The sequence below is a fragment of the Lactuca sativa genome, chromosome 8 (assembly GCF_002870075.4).
Source record: "Lactuca sativa cultivar Salinas chromosome 8, Lsat_Salinas_v11, whole genome shotgun sequence".
Lineage (NCBI taxonomy): Eukaryota > Viridiplantae > Streptophyta > Magnoliopsida > Asterales > Asteraceae > Lactuca > Lactuca sativa.
This window is the reverse complement of record NC_056630.2, coordinates 78,066,825-78,080,326: the sequence shown is the minus strand read 5'-3', so window position 1 is coordinate 78,080,326 and position 13,502 is coordinate 78,066,825. Positions and strand designations below refer to the sequence as shown.

General features: G+C 34.2%; 1 protein-coding gene across 1 annotated transcript; it reads right to left on the bottom strand.

Moving 5' to 3' along the window:
* Positions 1–241: 241 nt before the first annotated feature.
* Positions 242–13,263, bottom strand: LOC128127767 (receptor-like protein EIX2). Its single transcript, XM_052766451.1, has 4 exons — positions 13,168–13,263; positions 12,773–12,911; positions 5,265–8,350; positions 242–529 (listed from the first exon to the last, which is right to left on the bottom strand). The coding sequence occupies exons 1-4, from the start codon at positions 13,261–13,263 to the stop codon at positions 242–244; spliced, it is 3,609 nt and encodes a 1,202-aa protein (XP_052622411.1).
* Positions 13,264–13,502: the final 239 nt, after the last annotated feature.

The following is a 13,502-nucleotide window of genomic DNA, read 5'->3' as shown; positions in this document are numbered from 1 at the left end:
ACAACAATGGACTCATACATATTCATATGGTGCAGTTTAAACCGACCGTATATTTCAAGGAGTTCATTGAATTGTTCAGTAACAGACCTTGAGTCATCCATCTTAAAATTGTTAAAGTCACTGACTAGAAACTTCTTGCTAGAAGCATCCTCGGTGATATACTTCAACTAAAGGGTGTCCCACAACTCCTTGACACACAAGGCTTCACTATGGATATCAAATAAAGCATCATACATACCGTTCAGAATGTGACTTTTGCAGATGTAGTCATTGTTGTCCCACTTCTGTCTCTGCTTATCTCTTTAATAGTCTCAACAACACCTTCCTCTGGCTCCGCTGGTCTTGGAGTACTCAGCACATATGCTGCTTTCAGAGTAGTCAGCATGAAGTGCATCTTCTTCTTCAAGCTCCTGAAGTCGACACCTTCGAACTTCTCCAGCTTTGCAAACTTAGTGGTTTGAGTCACCCATCTCCAAGAATAGTAAATATCAGTTTGAATGTTGGGAAATTTAGGGTTTATGGTGGAGATCTGGATACCAACTTGGATCGTAATATCACTTTCCGAACTAATATTTCTACCTTATGCCTGAGTTACAAGAAATTCATCCTAGGATAATCATAGTGGACACTTACGATTCTAGGCACAGAAATCGTAAGTCAATATGCTAGAGGATTTTTGAAAGTATGATGAAAACGAGAGCTTAAGATCGTCCTATTTTTATGAAAAGAAGAGTCGTTTATATAATAAATGATATTAGGGTTTCATTAGGGTTAGGCCGCTATGGATTCCTTTAGAAGCAAGTTAGGGTAATCCAGATTTTAATGGGGATTTAGGGTTACCAAAACTAACAAGTTTCGTTAGTTTAACCATAATCACCCTCAAGAATCGAAATATCACACTAGCAGGACCCCAGGGGCGCTGCCCCTAGACCCCACCAAAGGGGCGCTGCCCCTTTGGAAACCCCGGACCTAAGGGCGCTGCCCCCAGACCCCCGACTAGTCATCGAACCAGCTTCTAATTTGATCTTATACATGCGTGCACTCCGTACTAACCCGTACACATATTAGAAAACAAATTAAGAAGCCCCTTAGCTCACATGCTAATTCAAGTTACACAAAATGACATGGTGACACTAAAATCACCAACATCTTACTCCTCTACATATAGTTCTTTACACGAGCACCACAATGATTCTTTGTATCCTGGCTGCCACTGCAGGTAGAAACGCTGACACCAAATGTTCCGACGATGTAAGAACTTTATTTTGCTGTTCTGATGACCAGATATGTCCTCTGCACTGTCAACAACCATTCTCACACACTCTGAGACCAAAATACTCGTTGTAGATCTAACCACCGCATCCTACGATTACAAAAGCCTAGTATAAGGTGGAGTTACCAGATTCCTTGTTGGGGTCGTTTATCACCATTGTGTGTAACTCAACTCAATCGCCACCGTGTTTGGACAACATTGACCTCCTTCAGGTAACACACATGGGAGGAGCTTTGACGGTTCTGAACATGATAATCAATTTTCCTGAAGTTGGTTGACCACTGACCAGAAACCATTCCCAAATTCATCCTGAAGACTAACAAGCAAAAAGAACACAAAATTTATATCAAGCGATTCTTTTTATATATTGAACTTCAAGTCAAATTTCCATGGGACTCTAAAACATGGAACGAAAAAAATTTCTGTAAAATTTGATGATCAGAATCCCTAATAGAAAATCTCAATTTGTTTATACCTAAAATAGAAATAGAGTGATTATGTTCGATGAGAAACTAAACAGACAAAACACACAATCGAAGGAAGGCATCGAGAAATTGAGGAAAATGTAAGAAATAACTGAAATTGAAAAGGAAGGAGATGTGTATGAACACATGCGTCTCCTCTGTATGCGTTTCCTAAGTACTTCTCCATTGATCTTCTCTGTATGCACTAGAGTTTTGGTAATGGGGGAGGCAGGAGATGAAACTGAGCAATGTGTATGTGTGTGCGTGTGTGCGCGCACCTTTCTCTTGCCTTTATCTCCACATATGGGAAGACTTTATAATTGTTATCAGTTTATCACTAAACCAACCGCCATATGATTGATATGTAGATGAAAGTTTGACAGATGGGAAGAAATTAGAATGACGAAGCTACATGTCAACACTTTCTAGCCAAATAAAAAAGCCAAATAACAAACCTAACCGGTTATAATGGGTTTGTTACCTTAATTAGCAGGTAAAACACAAGCTGGTTCCCTTCATATGCAAAAAAAAAATAATAATAATAAGATGACAAACTTTTTAAAATAAAAGTGATAAATTGGTTGGGCTAAAGTGACAAAGAAACAAACAGGTTGGGAGCACGTTGAAACTTATCCAAAGTGTAATCTAATACTTACAATCTCTTGAAATGATACACGAAATTGTAAATTTAAATACCGATATTATGATTTCGATATATCTAAGTCGGAAATGAGATACACGAACATGTGGATTTGTTAATAGGAAAAGGGAAAATGTCATGTTATCCTAATGAACTTGTCAAGTTTGTTTTAAAAGGTCACCCAATTAATCTTTTTTGTACATTAAGGGAACGACATATAAATTGACCGGTTGAAATGGTCCCTTGACCTGTAATAAAACGTTTCCATAACAAAGCAGTAAAAAACCGGTGAGGTGGCTGCCTAGTCACAGCTTATGTGGCAATTGACTCTGGTCCACAGTCAACCCTTGTTCCCCAAGATTGGACACCCCCTTATATAAATAAAGTGATGTCCTAATGAGTTTATCACGCCCACTTTGTTACCCTTATCGGTCTCTTCGTTTGTTCTTCCTTTTGTTTCCCACTTTGTGAGTCCATCGAACCACCACTTCGAGATCTGCAAGCATTAAAGAACACAACCCATAAATGTTTATTAGAATAATTGCTACAATGCACGTGATGAAACTTAATTGTAAAAAAACATATATGAATGGAACAAGAATGGTTTGACTTTGACTGTAGGTAGCAACTAAATTACAACATAACCTATATATGGTATGTATCTAATACTGACTAACAAAGTATGCAAGTACAACCAGGGACACCCTTTATACTAGAAATGTAACTTCTAGCAACCTTAAAATAGATGTGAGATGAAATATAAGTCATAAGATGAAAGATACATAACCTAAAACAATTTCATTAAAACAGAGGGAGTATATAATATTTCTCTTTAAGACTAAACACACTAAGTTGAATCAAATGAAGGCATCACCTGAGTTAGCATTCACACACAGATCGACAAGCTGCAAAACAAAGAATCAAGCCAATCAATGCATGATTTTGGGTCAATTATAAAATTAACGACCATAGCTAAACATGGTGTAGAATATCACCAATCAATGCATGATTTTTGGTCAATTCTTGATTATTTCATCAATAATTGCAAGTTATTGAGCATATTATGGTTTACACATGATATATATTAACATCAACCTAAAAATCCATTACCCATAAACACTAGTATGGCGGTTTATGTATAATCTGAGTAAAAGATCGAAAGAACATAAAAACTCACAAGGACCTTGAAGTAGATGTAGTCATCGACGTTGAAACACCTTCATAAAGATGAATATAGTACCAATTATTGATTGAAAAATGGAAATTTTCAAACTTCATGGTTGGATTCACAAAACAACCACCATGCTTTTTTTACAAGAATTAGTATACAATACTTACCTAGTTCTTCATGATGTTAATTGGGTCATAAGGGCCTTGTAATGACCGATTGCTTCTTGTAAAACAGCACCCATTTGCTAATTTGTTAGTTATTCCAAAATCAAATGATTTTCGTGAAGAAAAATCACGAATTTACTTCAGAAAGGGAAGAACAGAATATTATCCATAATTGAATTTATTACCCACCCATGTTCAAGGTAAGCTTTTGGACGTTGTACATTGAAATCAAGATCCCATCTTTGCAAAGAGATCATGGAATTCTACCAGTGAAGTTGTTTTTGTGGAACCTCAAAACTACCAAATATGTAAATTTTTTCCCGATACATTTGGGAATATTTCCACCGAGTTTATTGTCACCCAAATCTATGACTTCCAAAACTTGTAGATTCCCTAATTCCCGAAGAAGTTTACCGATAAAGCTATTGTTGTTCATAATTTAAGCAATATAATAATGAATTACGAGCAATTGAACATGGAATGATACTAGAGAGCTGATTTGAGCTTAATCTCATGGCAGATTCCAAACACAATTGGTAATTTTCACCTGATACAATAGACAAATTTAATAATTTATTGTTCCATTAAAAATATAACCAAAACTGCAAACAAATTTAATAAAAATAATGTTCAAAAACACATAAGTAGAAAGTCAAGAACAATCCAAAATCAAAAAAACTGACAAAAGATCATAACCTTAGAAATAATTTAGTATCAGAAGTGACTTTATGACCCTCTTTACATTTATTGTCAATGATGATATGCCTTGTGGAGGATTACATAACATAGATGATGATGAGAAAAACATAGCTATCTTATCCTATCCAAAACCATCTTACTCTTCAGGAAGGGCAAAATGGACCACCAGTTTTCTGTAGAAAATACCAACAATACAACTTCATGTCAATCAGAGTGATTGTTTAATTAGACTGAACACCATACAAACAAACACAAAAATATGAGATTAACCCTAATCTAATCTCATAACTTGCAATCTCATGAGAATATAATCAAACAATCAACCAAGATCACTGCCATTGCAGATTCATACTAGACCATAGTCCTCTCTAAATACCAAATCCAACAAAAAAAAAACTCCACCTTTCACCCAAACATCCTCTTTCTATACATGAAAAAACTAGAAATTTTACAAATGAAGAAAATAAATAATGAGTCAATTACATGGTTCTTACTTACTTGGACCAATGCAGATGAAAACCGAGGGATGCAACAGCATGTTGGGAGTGAGAGCAGCAGTAGAAGGTCGAGAATTAAAAAGAAAAAAAAATCTACAACTCAAATACATAGTAATCTAAATCTACAACTTGATCATGTATAAATACCAAATCCAAAAGAAATTTTGTAAATTAGCACCTCTAAACAACACTGATATCACAAAGGCCATACAAATACAAAATCCAAATAGTAATACATTAGAATAAGCATATCTCAAAAGCAAAACTATCACTGATAACATGCATTCAAGAACTACTTGCATTCCACATGATCTATGCAGCTATTCTCTTCCTCTCTTGAACTTGGCAACTCTTACCACAACTGCAACGTATATCTTATCCATGGTTTCCTCAGCAAACATGAAAAGTTTGTGTCTCCACTGCTTCTTGAACATCAGAACTCCAATAACACCCCAAAACCCTGTTCCAAAACCACTCATTATATCAACATAAAACAACCATACCTCCATCTTCTCATCAGCTGCTTTGTATTTCTTCTTGCTTATTGTTGTTGGATCTTGATGATTTGAGCAAGTGTTTTGCAATGGAGGTCCACATAGATGTTTGTTCCCAGCATATATTGATGGATCAGTAAGCGTCTGCAGTTGATTTCCTGTTGGAATTTGTCCCGAAAAGTTGTTGTGTGACAAATTCAAATGGCTCAAAAAAGTCAAAGCCGCCATGCTTGAAGGGATCCTCCCGCTCAACTCGTTTTTTGAGAAATCAAGAGTTTCCAAATTCATCATGTTTCCGATGCTCTCTGGAATACCCCCTCTCAGATGATTATTAGACAGATTCAGACCCACCAACATGTTAAGTGCAGTTAGCTCGACCGGTATTTCTCCCATAAGTTTATTGCTTGAAAGGTCCATGTTATAAACCATTCTCCAAGTTGTTGTATATTCAAGATCAACACCTTTCATGACCTGAATCACATTCTTATCATCATCGATATCTGAATAATACACATTCACCAAGTGACCCACAACCATGCCATTTAAGTTTCCTACACAACGAGGGATGGTTCCGGTTAAGTTGTTGTATGCAAGATCCAAAATTTGAAGATTTGAATTTTTGCAAAGAGATGGAGGAATTCTACCAGTGAAGTTGTTTTTGTGTAAACTCAAAACTACCAAAGATGTAAGTTTTTTCCCTATCCAATTGGGTATATTTCCATATAATTTATTGTCACCCAAATCTAAGACTTCCAAACCTTGTAGATTCCCTAATTCTGGAGGAACTTCACCAGTAAAGTTATTTTTGTTCAAATTTAACCAAAATAATGATGAAATAAGAGCAATTGAGCTAGGAATGGCACCAGAGAGCTGATTTGAGCTTAATCTCATGGCAGTCAAACCCTGCAGATTCCCCACACAGTTGGGAATTTTCCCACTTAACATGTTTCTTGAAAGATCAAGCCCTTCCAAATCTGTTCTTCTGCATAATGACCTTGGAATTGACCCACTGAAAAGGTTATATTCCAGAAGTAATAGAACAAAAAACCCATATACATCATCATTTTTCGCATTAGGAAGGTTTTTCAAAGATCCGCTGAGTTTGTTATGAGAGAGATCTAAATAAGGAATGATGGGCATCTTCCGCAGCCATGTGGGCAGCGGCCCCGAAAGTGTAGCATTGGACAACTCTAAGCTCTTAAGTTTCCTCTGATGTCGAAGCCACTGCGGAAATCCATTCCCGATATTGCAAGGGCTGAGACTAAGATATATCAACTGGAATGGAGGTATCCACCCACATGAAACATTGAATGTCAGCTTAGTGTTAGAAGAAGCATCCAAGTCCTTCAACACTGAAAGATTAGCAAAATGGGCTTCGGTAACCGCTCCTTCTAAAGAATTGTTAGAGATATAGAGATGACGGAGTTTGGCAAGTTGCCCAATCGAAACTGGAATAGTCCCGTTTAACAAATTAGATCCTAGATCCAAATCTGTTAAAGCTGCTAATTTTCCAAGGGATTCTGGAATTAAACCATTCAATTTGTTGGAAAAAAGGACAAGTTTCGTAAGGTTCCCAAGGAATTCTGGAATGGGACCAGTCAACTGGTTTTCAGATAGATCAAGTACTTGTAAAAATCTTAATCCTGTTACAGATTCAGGGATTGAACCAGTCATTCTGTTGTCCGATAGATCAAGGTGTCTTAAATTCGCCAGTCTTCCAAGTGTTTCTGGAATTCTACCATTTAAACTCCAACTTAATTCCAGCAACTCCAAAGAATATTGGGAGCATTCTGATGCGTTTGTTGGTGGGTCAGTCATTTCCATACGGAACACATTATTTGTCACACGCAATTGTTTCAGGTGGCACTGTCTCCAGATTCCAACATCCTCAATCTGCTTAAACTTGTTACCAGAAAGATGAAGCTCTAGAAGTTTAGGCATAATAGGAAGCGACGAATTCAGCATGGTATCTGAAAGGTCAAGGACTTCTAGGGAGCTCATGTTTGTCAAAAAAGATGGAAATATGCCTCCAAGTAAATTATCGCTAAGATCGAGGTGTTGGATGTTAGAAAGTGTACTGTAATTAAGATGAGGAGAAGATAGATGCGTCTTATCAAGCCCACAATCTGACAAATGCAGCTCTGACAAAGAAGGGATCATCATGCTTAGCAATTTTGCAAAGTTTGATCCCAAACTAAGATCAAACCATGAAAGATCCAGGAATTCTAGAAATGTCATGTTTTGAAGAAGGAAGGGGAGTGGACCTTTGAAAAAATTGTAGCCAAGATCGAGGTGTTTTATATTAGGAAGTATTCTACTGGAATTAAGAAAAGGACCAAGATTAACATTGGAAAGTCTACAATGTGACAAACTTAACTCTTTTAAGGAGGGAATCATGTGAAGCATCATGCCCCAGTTTTGTGCTCCACTAAGATCCACATAACTCAAGTTGAGAAGCTCGAGTGACGAAAGGCCAAAAGCCCATGCCATATCATCTGCCTTCAGCTCATGATGGTTTGAACTGAGATCAAGAACCTTTAAATTAGAAAGATTTCCAATGCGAGGAGGAATAATACCTTGAAAATCAGCATCAGAGAGATTGAGGTAGGTCAGCTGTTTCAATGATCCAATGAACTCAGGGATCCGACTTCCTTGAAAATAATTCTGACTCAAGTCGAGGTATTTGAGATGCCTCAACTCTGCCAAAGAAGAACTCACCTTGTTAGCAGTTATGTAGTAATAGTCATGTGCTTTGAGATGAACGCGTTGAACATTTCCAGTGACACCATCACACTGGATTCGTTCCCACATGCAACACTCATTTCCAACCCATGATGACAACATTCCAAAAGGATCTTCAACACTCTGTTTGAACTTGAGGAGAGCAACTCGCTCTTGCTCAGAGCAAATGACACTAACATTTCCAACCCCCAAACAAGAATATGTGGCTGCAAACAAAAACACACATACGAAAATGTGATGGAAACCCAAACCCCTCCAATTCCCCATTATCAACCCTAACTTAATTTTAGTTTAGAAGAAAATTGAATCAAGCAGATGAGTTGTGATGATGAAGTGATGGGTTCTTATGATGAAGTAACTAGTACATTTATAAAGCCATAAATTAATGAAGAATAACTTGTTGCAATATTGGAAGACTTGGAAGTCAATTAAAAATTTGTAACCACAAACTTATATGCTTATGCAAGTTTTCTTTGGGCGTGTTTGGTAAAAGTAGCTGTTAGCTGGAAGCGGGTAGCGGTTAGCGGGTAGCGGTTAACTGGTAGTTGGTAACTGGAAGCGTGTAGCAGGTAGCTGGTAGCAGGAAGCTGTAGCTTTTATTTTTTATATGAATGTTTGCCAAAAGTAGCTGGAAGCTTTTGAAATATATAAAATTACATAAAAGGACAATTGATTAAAAATAAATAAATATATAAATATATTTTTAAGGGTAATTATGGAAATTGATTTCAAAAGCTCAAGAGCGTTTTGTTAAACGCTACATGAAGTAGCTTTTAGAATCGGAGCGTTTTGTTAAAACTAAAAGCTAAACGCTCGTACTGCCAAACGAAGCTTTTTGTTTAAACTAGAGTGTTTTATCAAAAGCCAAAAGCTAGAAGCTCCCAAACGCTTCCAAAAGCTCCGTGCCAAACACGCCCTTTATCTCGATCACAAAAAGTGGTTTACGGGACAAGACTATTCCACACAGCACATGCAATTCTATTTCACCACAATCTTTTAACAAATTAGAATTGAATAAAATGCAGTATTTGACAAATACGCATTTCCATTTCAATAAATCATAGATACATTATAAATATTTTTAAGCGATAGTTACAATTATAAGCTGGGAATTTAAAACCGTGGCTAAATATGAAACTGTTAGATGGGTTGAACATGTCAAATGAGTGGAAATCTAATGCTAACAAGCTTCTAAATCACATTATTTAGAAATCATGTTATTATTTTGATATTATTATTAAGTCTAAATAAAAAAACAGTGTTTAAGATTATTAATCAATATGTTCACACTTTATGATACATAAGAAAGTTCATTTAGTTTTATTATTATTTTTTGAATATACTGGTATCAGACCTTGGCCTCCTAAATTACATGCAATATTCAGTTTGTTTATTCGTCTTATTTTATTATATGAAAATAATAATTTTAATTCATCACAACAATATTATAAGTTGCAAACTAAGCAGTAAATCATTCATTACTACAGTATTCAAGCGTTCTAGAAAATGTGATAAAACAAGTTTATCCACATGCTTTTGGTCTTTGTCTATATTTACTTTTCCCCCAAAATAGGCATGGAAATCAATGTTTAATTTGTATCCACCAAATTTTATTTTTTGCTCATGAGCTAATATTTTCCAATCTCTTGAATCACATTATTTATAAAAACTATATTATTATGTTTACAGATTAAAATACACAAACTTGTGAATTGAAAAACAATATTATTGTTTTAATATATTTAAGTAGAAATGATACATTTACTTGGGAATTTGTTCACAAGAAAATGATACATAAGACTTTGAAGTCAACATGGAAGTCAATGGACAATTTGTATCCACAAACTTGTATTGTTTTGGTCCAGGTTCACTTTTAATTTTCTCTTAATCAAAATAAGTGGTTTTGGTTCAAGTTTATTCCCCATAGCACACGTAATTACTTGGTCACAAGTCTTTAACAATTTATGAATTGAAAAAAGCACAATATATATTGACAAACAAGCATTTATCTGTTTGAGAAATCAAAGATAGATTATAATTTTTTTTAAATCATTGTTCTATATTATAAAGTTGATTCTTAGTTTTAACGATTTAAAAAACTAGATACAACAAAATGAGTTGTTTTTATTATTATTTGATGTAACAAGGTTAATGTGTCAAGTAAAGGAAACCTATTTTAATTTTTGGTTTTTTAGCATGTTCTTAACAGTATGCTAGAGAAGGGGACAAAACTTGACATTGCACTTTGTGGAGTGTATATGACAATAAATAAAATTACAAGTTGCAAACTAAGCAGTACATCATTCACTGCTACAGTACTCTGGTGGTCAAGAAAAGTTGTGATGAAACAAGTTATTGTGATGGAAGACTTGGAAGTCAAAGGAAATTTTGTATCCACATGATTTTGTATTCACAAAATTGTATTGTTTTGTTCATGAGCTAATACATACAATCTCTTGAATCACATTATTAAAAAAAATATATCATTATTTTTATATATTAAAATACACGAACTTGTGAGTTTAAAAACTATAGTATTGTTTTAATATATTTAAGTCGGAAATGATACGCATACTTTGAAGCCAACATGGAAGTCAATGGACAATTTGTATCCACGAAATTGTATTCTTTTGGGTCTGGTTCATTTTTAATTTTCTCTTAATCAAAATAAGTGGTTTTGGTCCAAAGTATATTCCGCATAGCACATGTAATTATTTGGTCACAAGTCTTAACACAGTATTGACAAACAAGCATTTATGTGTTTGAGAAATCGAAAATAGTTTATAAAATTTTGTAAATTATTGTTCTAAATTATAAAGTTGACTTTTAGGTTTAACGATTTAAAAAACTAGATATAGCAGAATAAGTTCTTTTTATTATTATTTGATGTAACAAGGTTAATGTGTCAAGTAAAGGAAATCTATTTACATTCGGATAATATCTTTTATGCTTATCTACATTCTGTATAGCATGATTGTCTGCTTTTTTATAGCTTTCCTTGTTTATTGTATTTATACCCTTCTGGGTAATCCTTTGAGATCAATATATATATATATATATATATAAAACCTGATAAAACACCATGTTATATAAATTACAATGTTCAGGCAAAGTCTTGCCATGTGATTCTTATTTTCCTTGTCAGGTGATGTCTTTATGGAGGTTTTACATTTTTTTTTTTATTTTCTTAATAGTATGCTGGAGAAGGGTACCAGACTTGACATTGCATTTTGTGGAGTTTATATGAAAATAAATTTTAATTTATAACAGAAAATTTACAAGTTACAAATATGATGACTATGTAGCCCATGCATGTGATGTGTCAAACAAGTTATTGTCATGGGAGACTTGGAAGTCAATTAAAAATTTGTATCCACAAGACTACATGCTTAGTCTATCTATATTTACTTTTCCTTTGACCAAAACAAGACATGGAAATCAATGTTTGATTTGTATCCACAAAATTGTATTACTTTGGACATGGACTATTTTTCTTTTTAATTCTCTCAGTCAATGAAAGTGATTTTTGGCTAAATCCATTCCCCATGTCACAGGTAAATGCATTTGCCCACAAGAACAATATATATGATGGTTTGAAGACTTATCATAACTAAAGATTATAAACTTGATTTTGAAATTTAATGATATATAGAAATACCTAAACTATATTTTTTTTTATTTTAAAACTTATTCAAAGTGTAATCTAATACTTACAATCTCCTGAATCACATTATTTAAAAACTTTATTATTATTTTTATGTATTGAAGTCAAGAATGATACATGAACTTGTGAGTTTAAAAAACTACATTATTATTTCAACATATTTAAGTGGGAAATGATACACGAACTTGTGAATATGTTAGCAGGCCAATAGTACATAATAGTTCTAAATAGTTTCACGGTAGACCTCACATATGATTCTTAAAGTCCACAAAGTAGCCCCCAAAGTTTATGTTATATCTTTGACACTTGGGTTCCCTAAATTACAGGAAACATTCGGTTTGTTTATTTGATTATTTTATTAAAGTGTGGTGTATACAAGACATGGTGTTTTTCAACTATTATGAGGTTCACATAGATAACTCACCCACTCGAGTTAGAAAAAACTGACCTGTAACATGGTTATGAGTATAATATATGATGCATCTTCAATGACCTAAAGAAACAAATCAAATAAAGTAAAGGGCAAGGTTAGTCCTTATCTATATATACAATAAAACCCTCAAAACACATAATAAAATTAAAAAGGGGTTACCCTGCAAGAAAAAAGTAAAATTAAAGAAACAAGGAAAGCATCATAACACAAGAGGTAATGAATACATAAAATCTTTTTCATGCTCTGTGGGTTCAACCAACATTAATATAATGATAAAAAAAACCTACAAAATGAGAATGTTTTGGATAGCTAAAATGCATGTATAACCTACATTAAAGTAAGTAATTAACAACATTAATATAATGATAAAAAAAACCTACAAAATGAGAATGTTTTGGATAGCTAAAATGCATGTATAACCAACAATTTCACAATCTTTACTAGGGTTTAGATGTTACCTTCACAATTTGGTTTCAAAACTGAAATTGGAGAGTTATGCGGTCGTTTCTGATCATCCCGGCCACCATTGACCTCTGCCGGCCGCCGCCGCAACCACTGCCATCTGCAGCCACCCACGGCGGCGCTGCTGGCTCCATCGATCCCAACAGCTATTTGCTGCTGCCTTGCGTTTTTTTTTTCCGGCTTGTCTATCTCTTTTCTCGAAATAACCCTTTTATTTTTTTTTATTAAAGACAAAACTAGATTATACCCGCGTTAGGAAACGCATAAATAAAATATAAATGTATATAGATATTGCAGAATAATTATAAAAAAATTAGGATTATTGATATTATTGAAATGTGTATAAAATACACTGAGGTTGGTAAATATATATAATCGTTGAAGGACCTCTTTATAGACAATATTTTTTGTTTTATTAGTTGAACGACCTTCATCGCCACAAAGTACCTTCAAACCTTTTTTACCTGTGACACCGGAAACAGCAACATATAGTTAACAATGCGCAAAACGGGTCTACGCAAGTATAATCCAACGTTTGACAATGTACTTTCAAAATACATTGTTCTTTTATGGTTATATTGCGAAATAGAATTTTTTATTTTAAAAATAGCAACTTATTTATGTTTATTTGAAATGAACCACATAACCCCCTCCTCCCCACCCACCCACCCACACACATACAATATTAAATATAAAAAAAAAAAAAAACTCTAACAAAGAAATATAAAAACATTTATGCTTCCTCAATTTAGATATTGCCCATAACTCATTAAAAATATCAAAATACATAATTGGCACA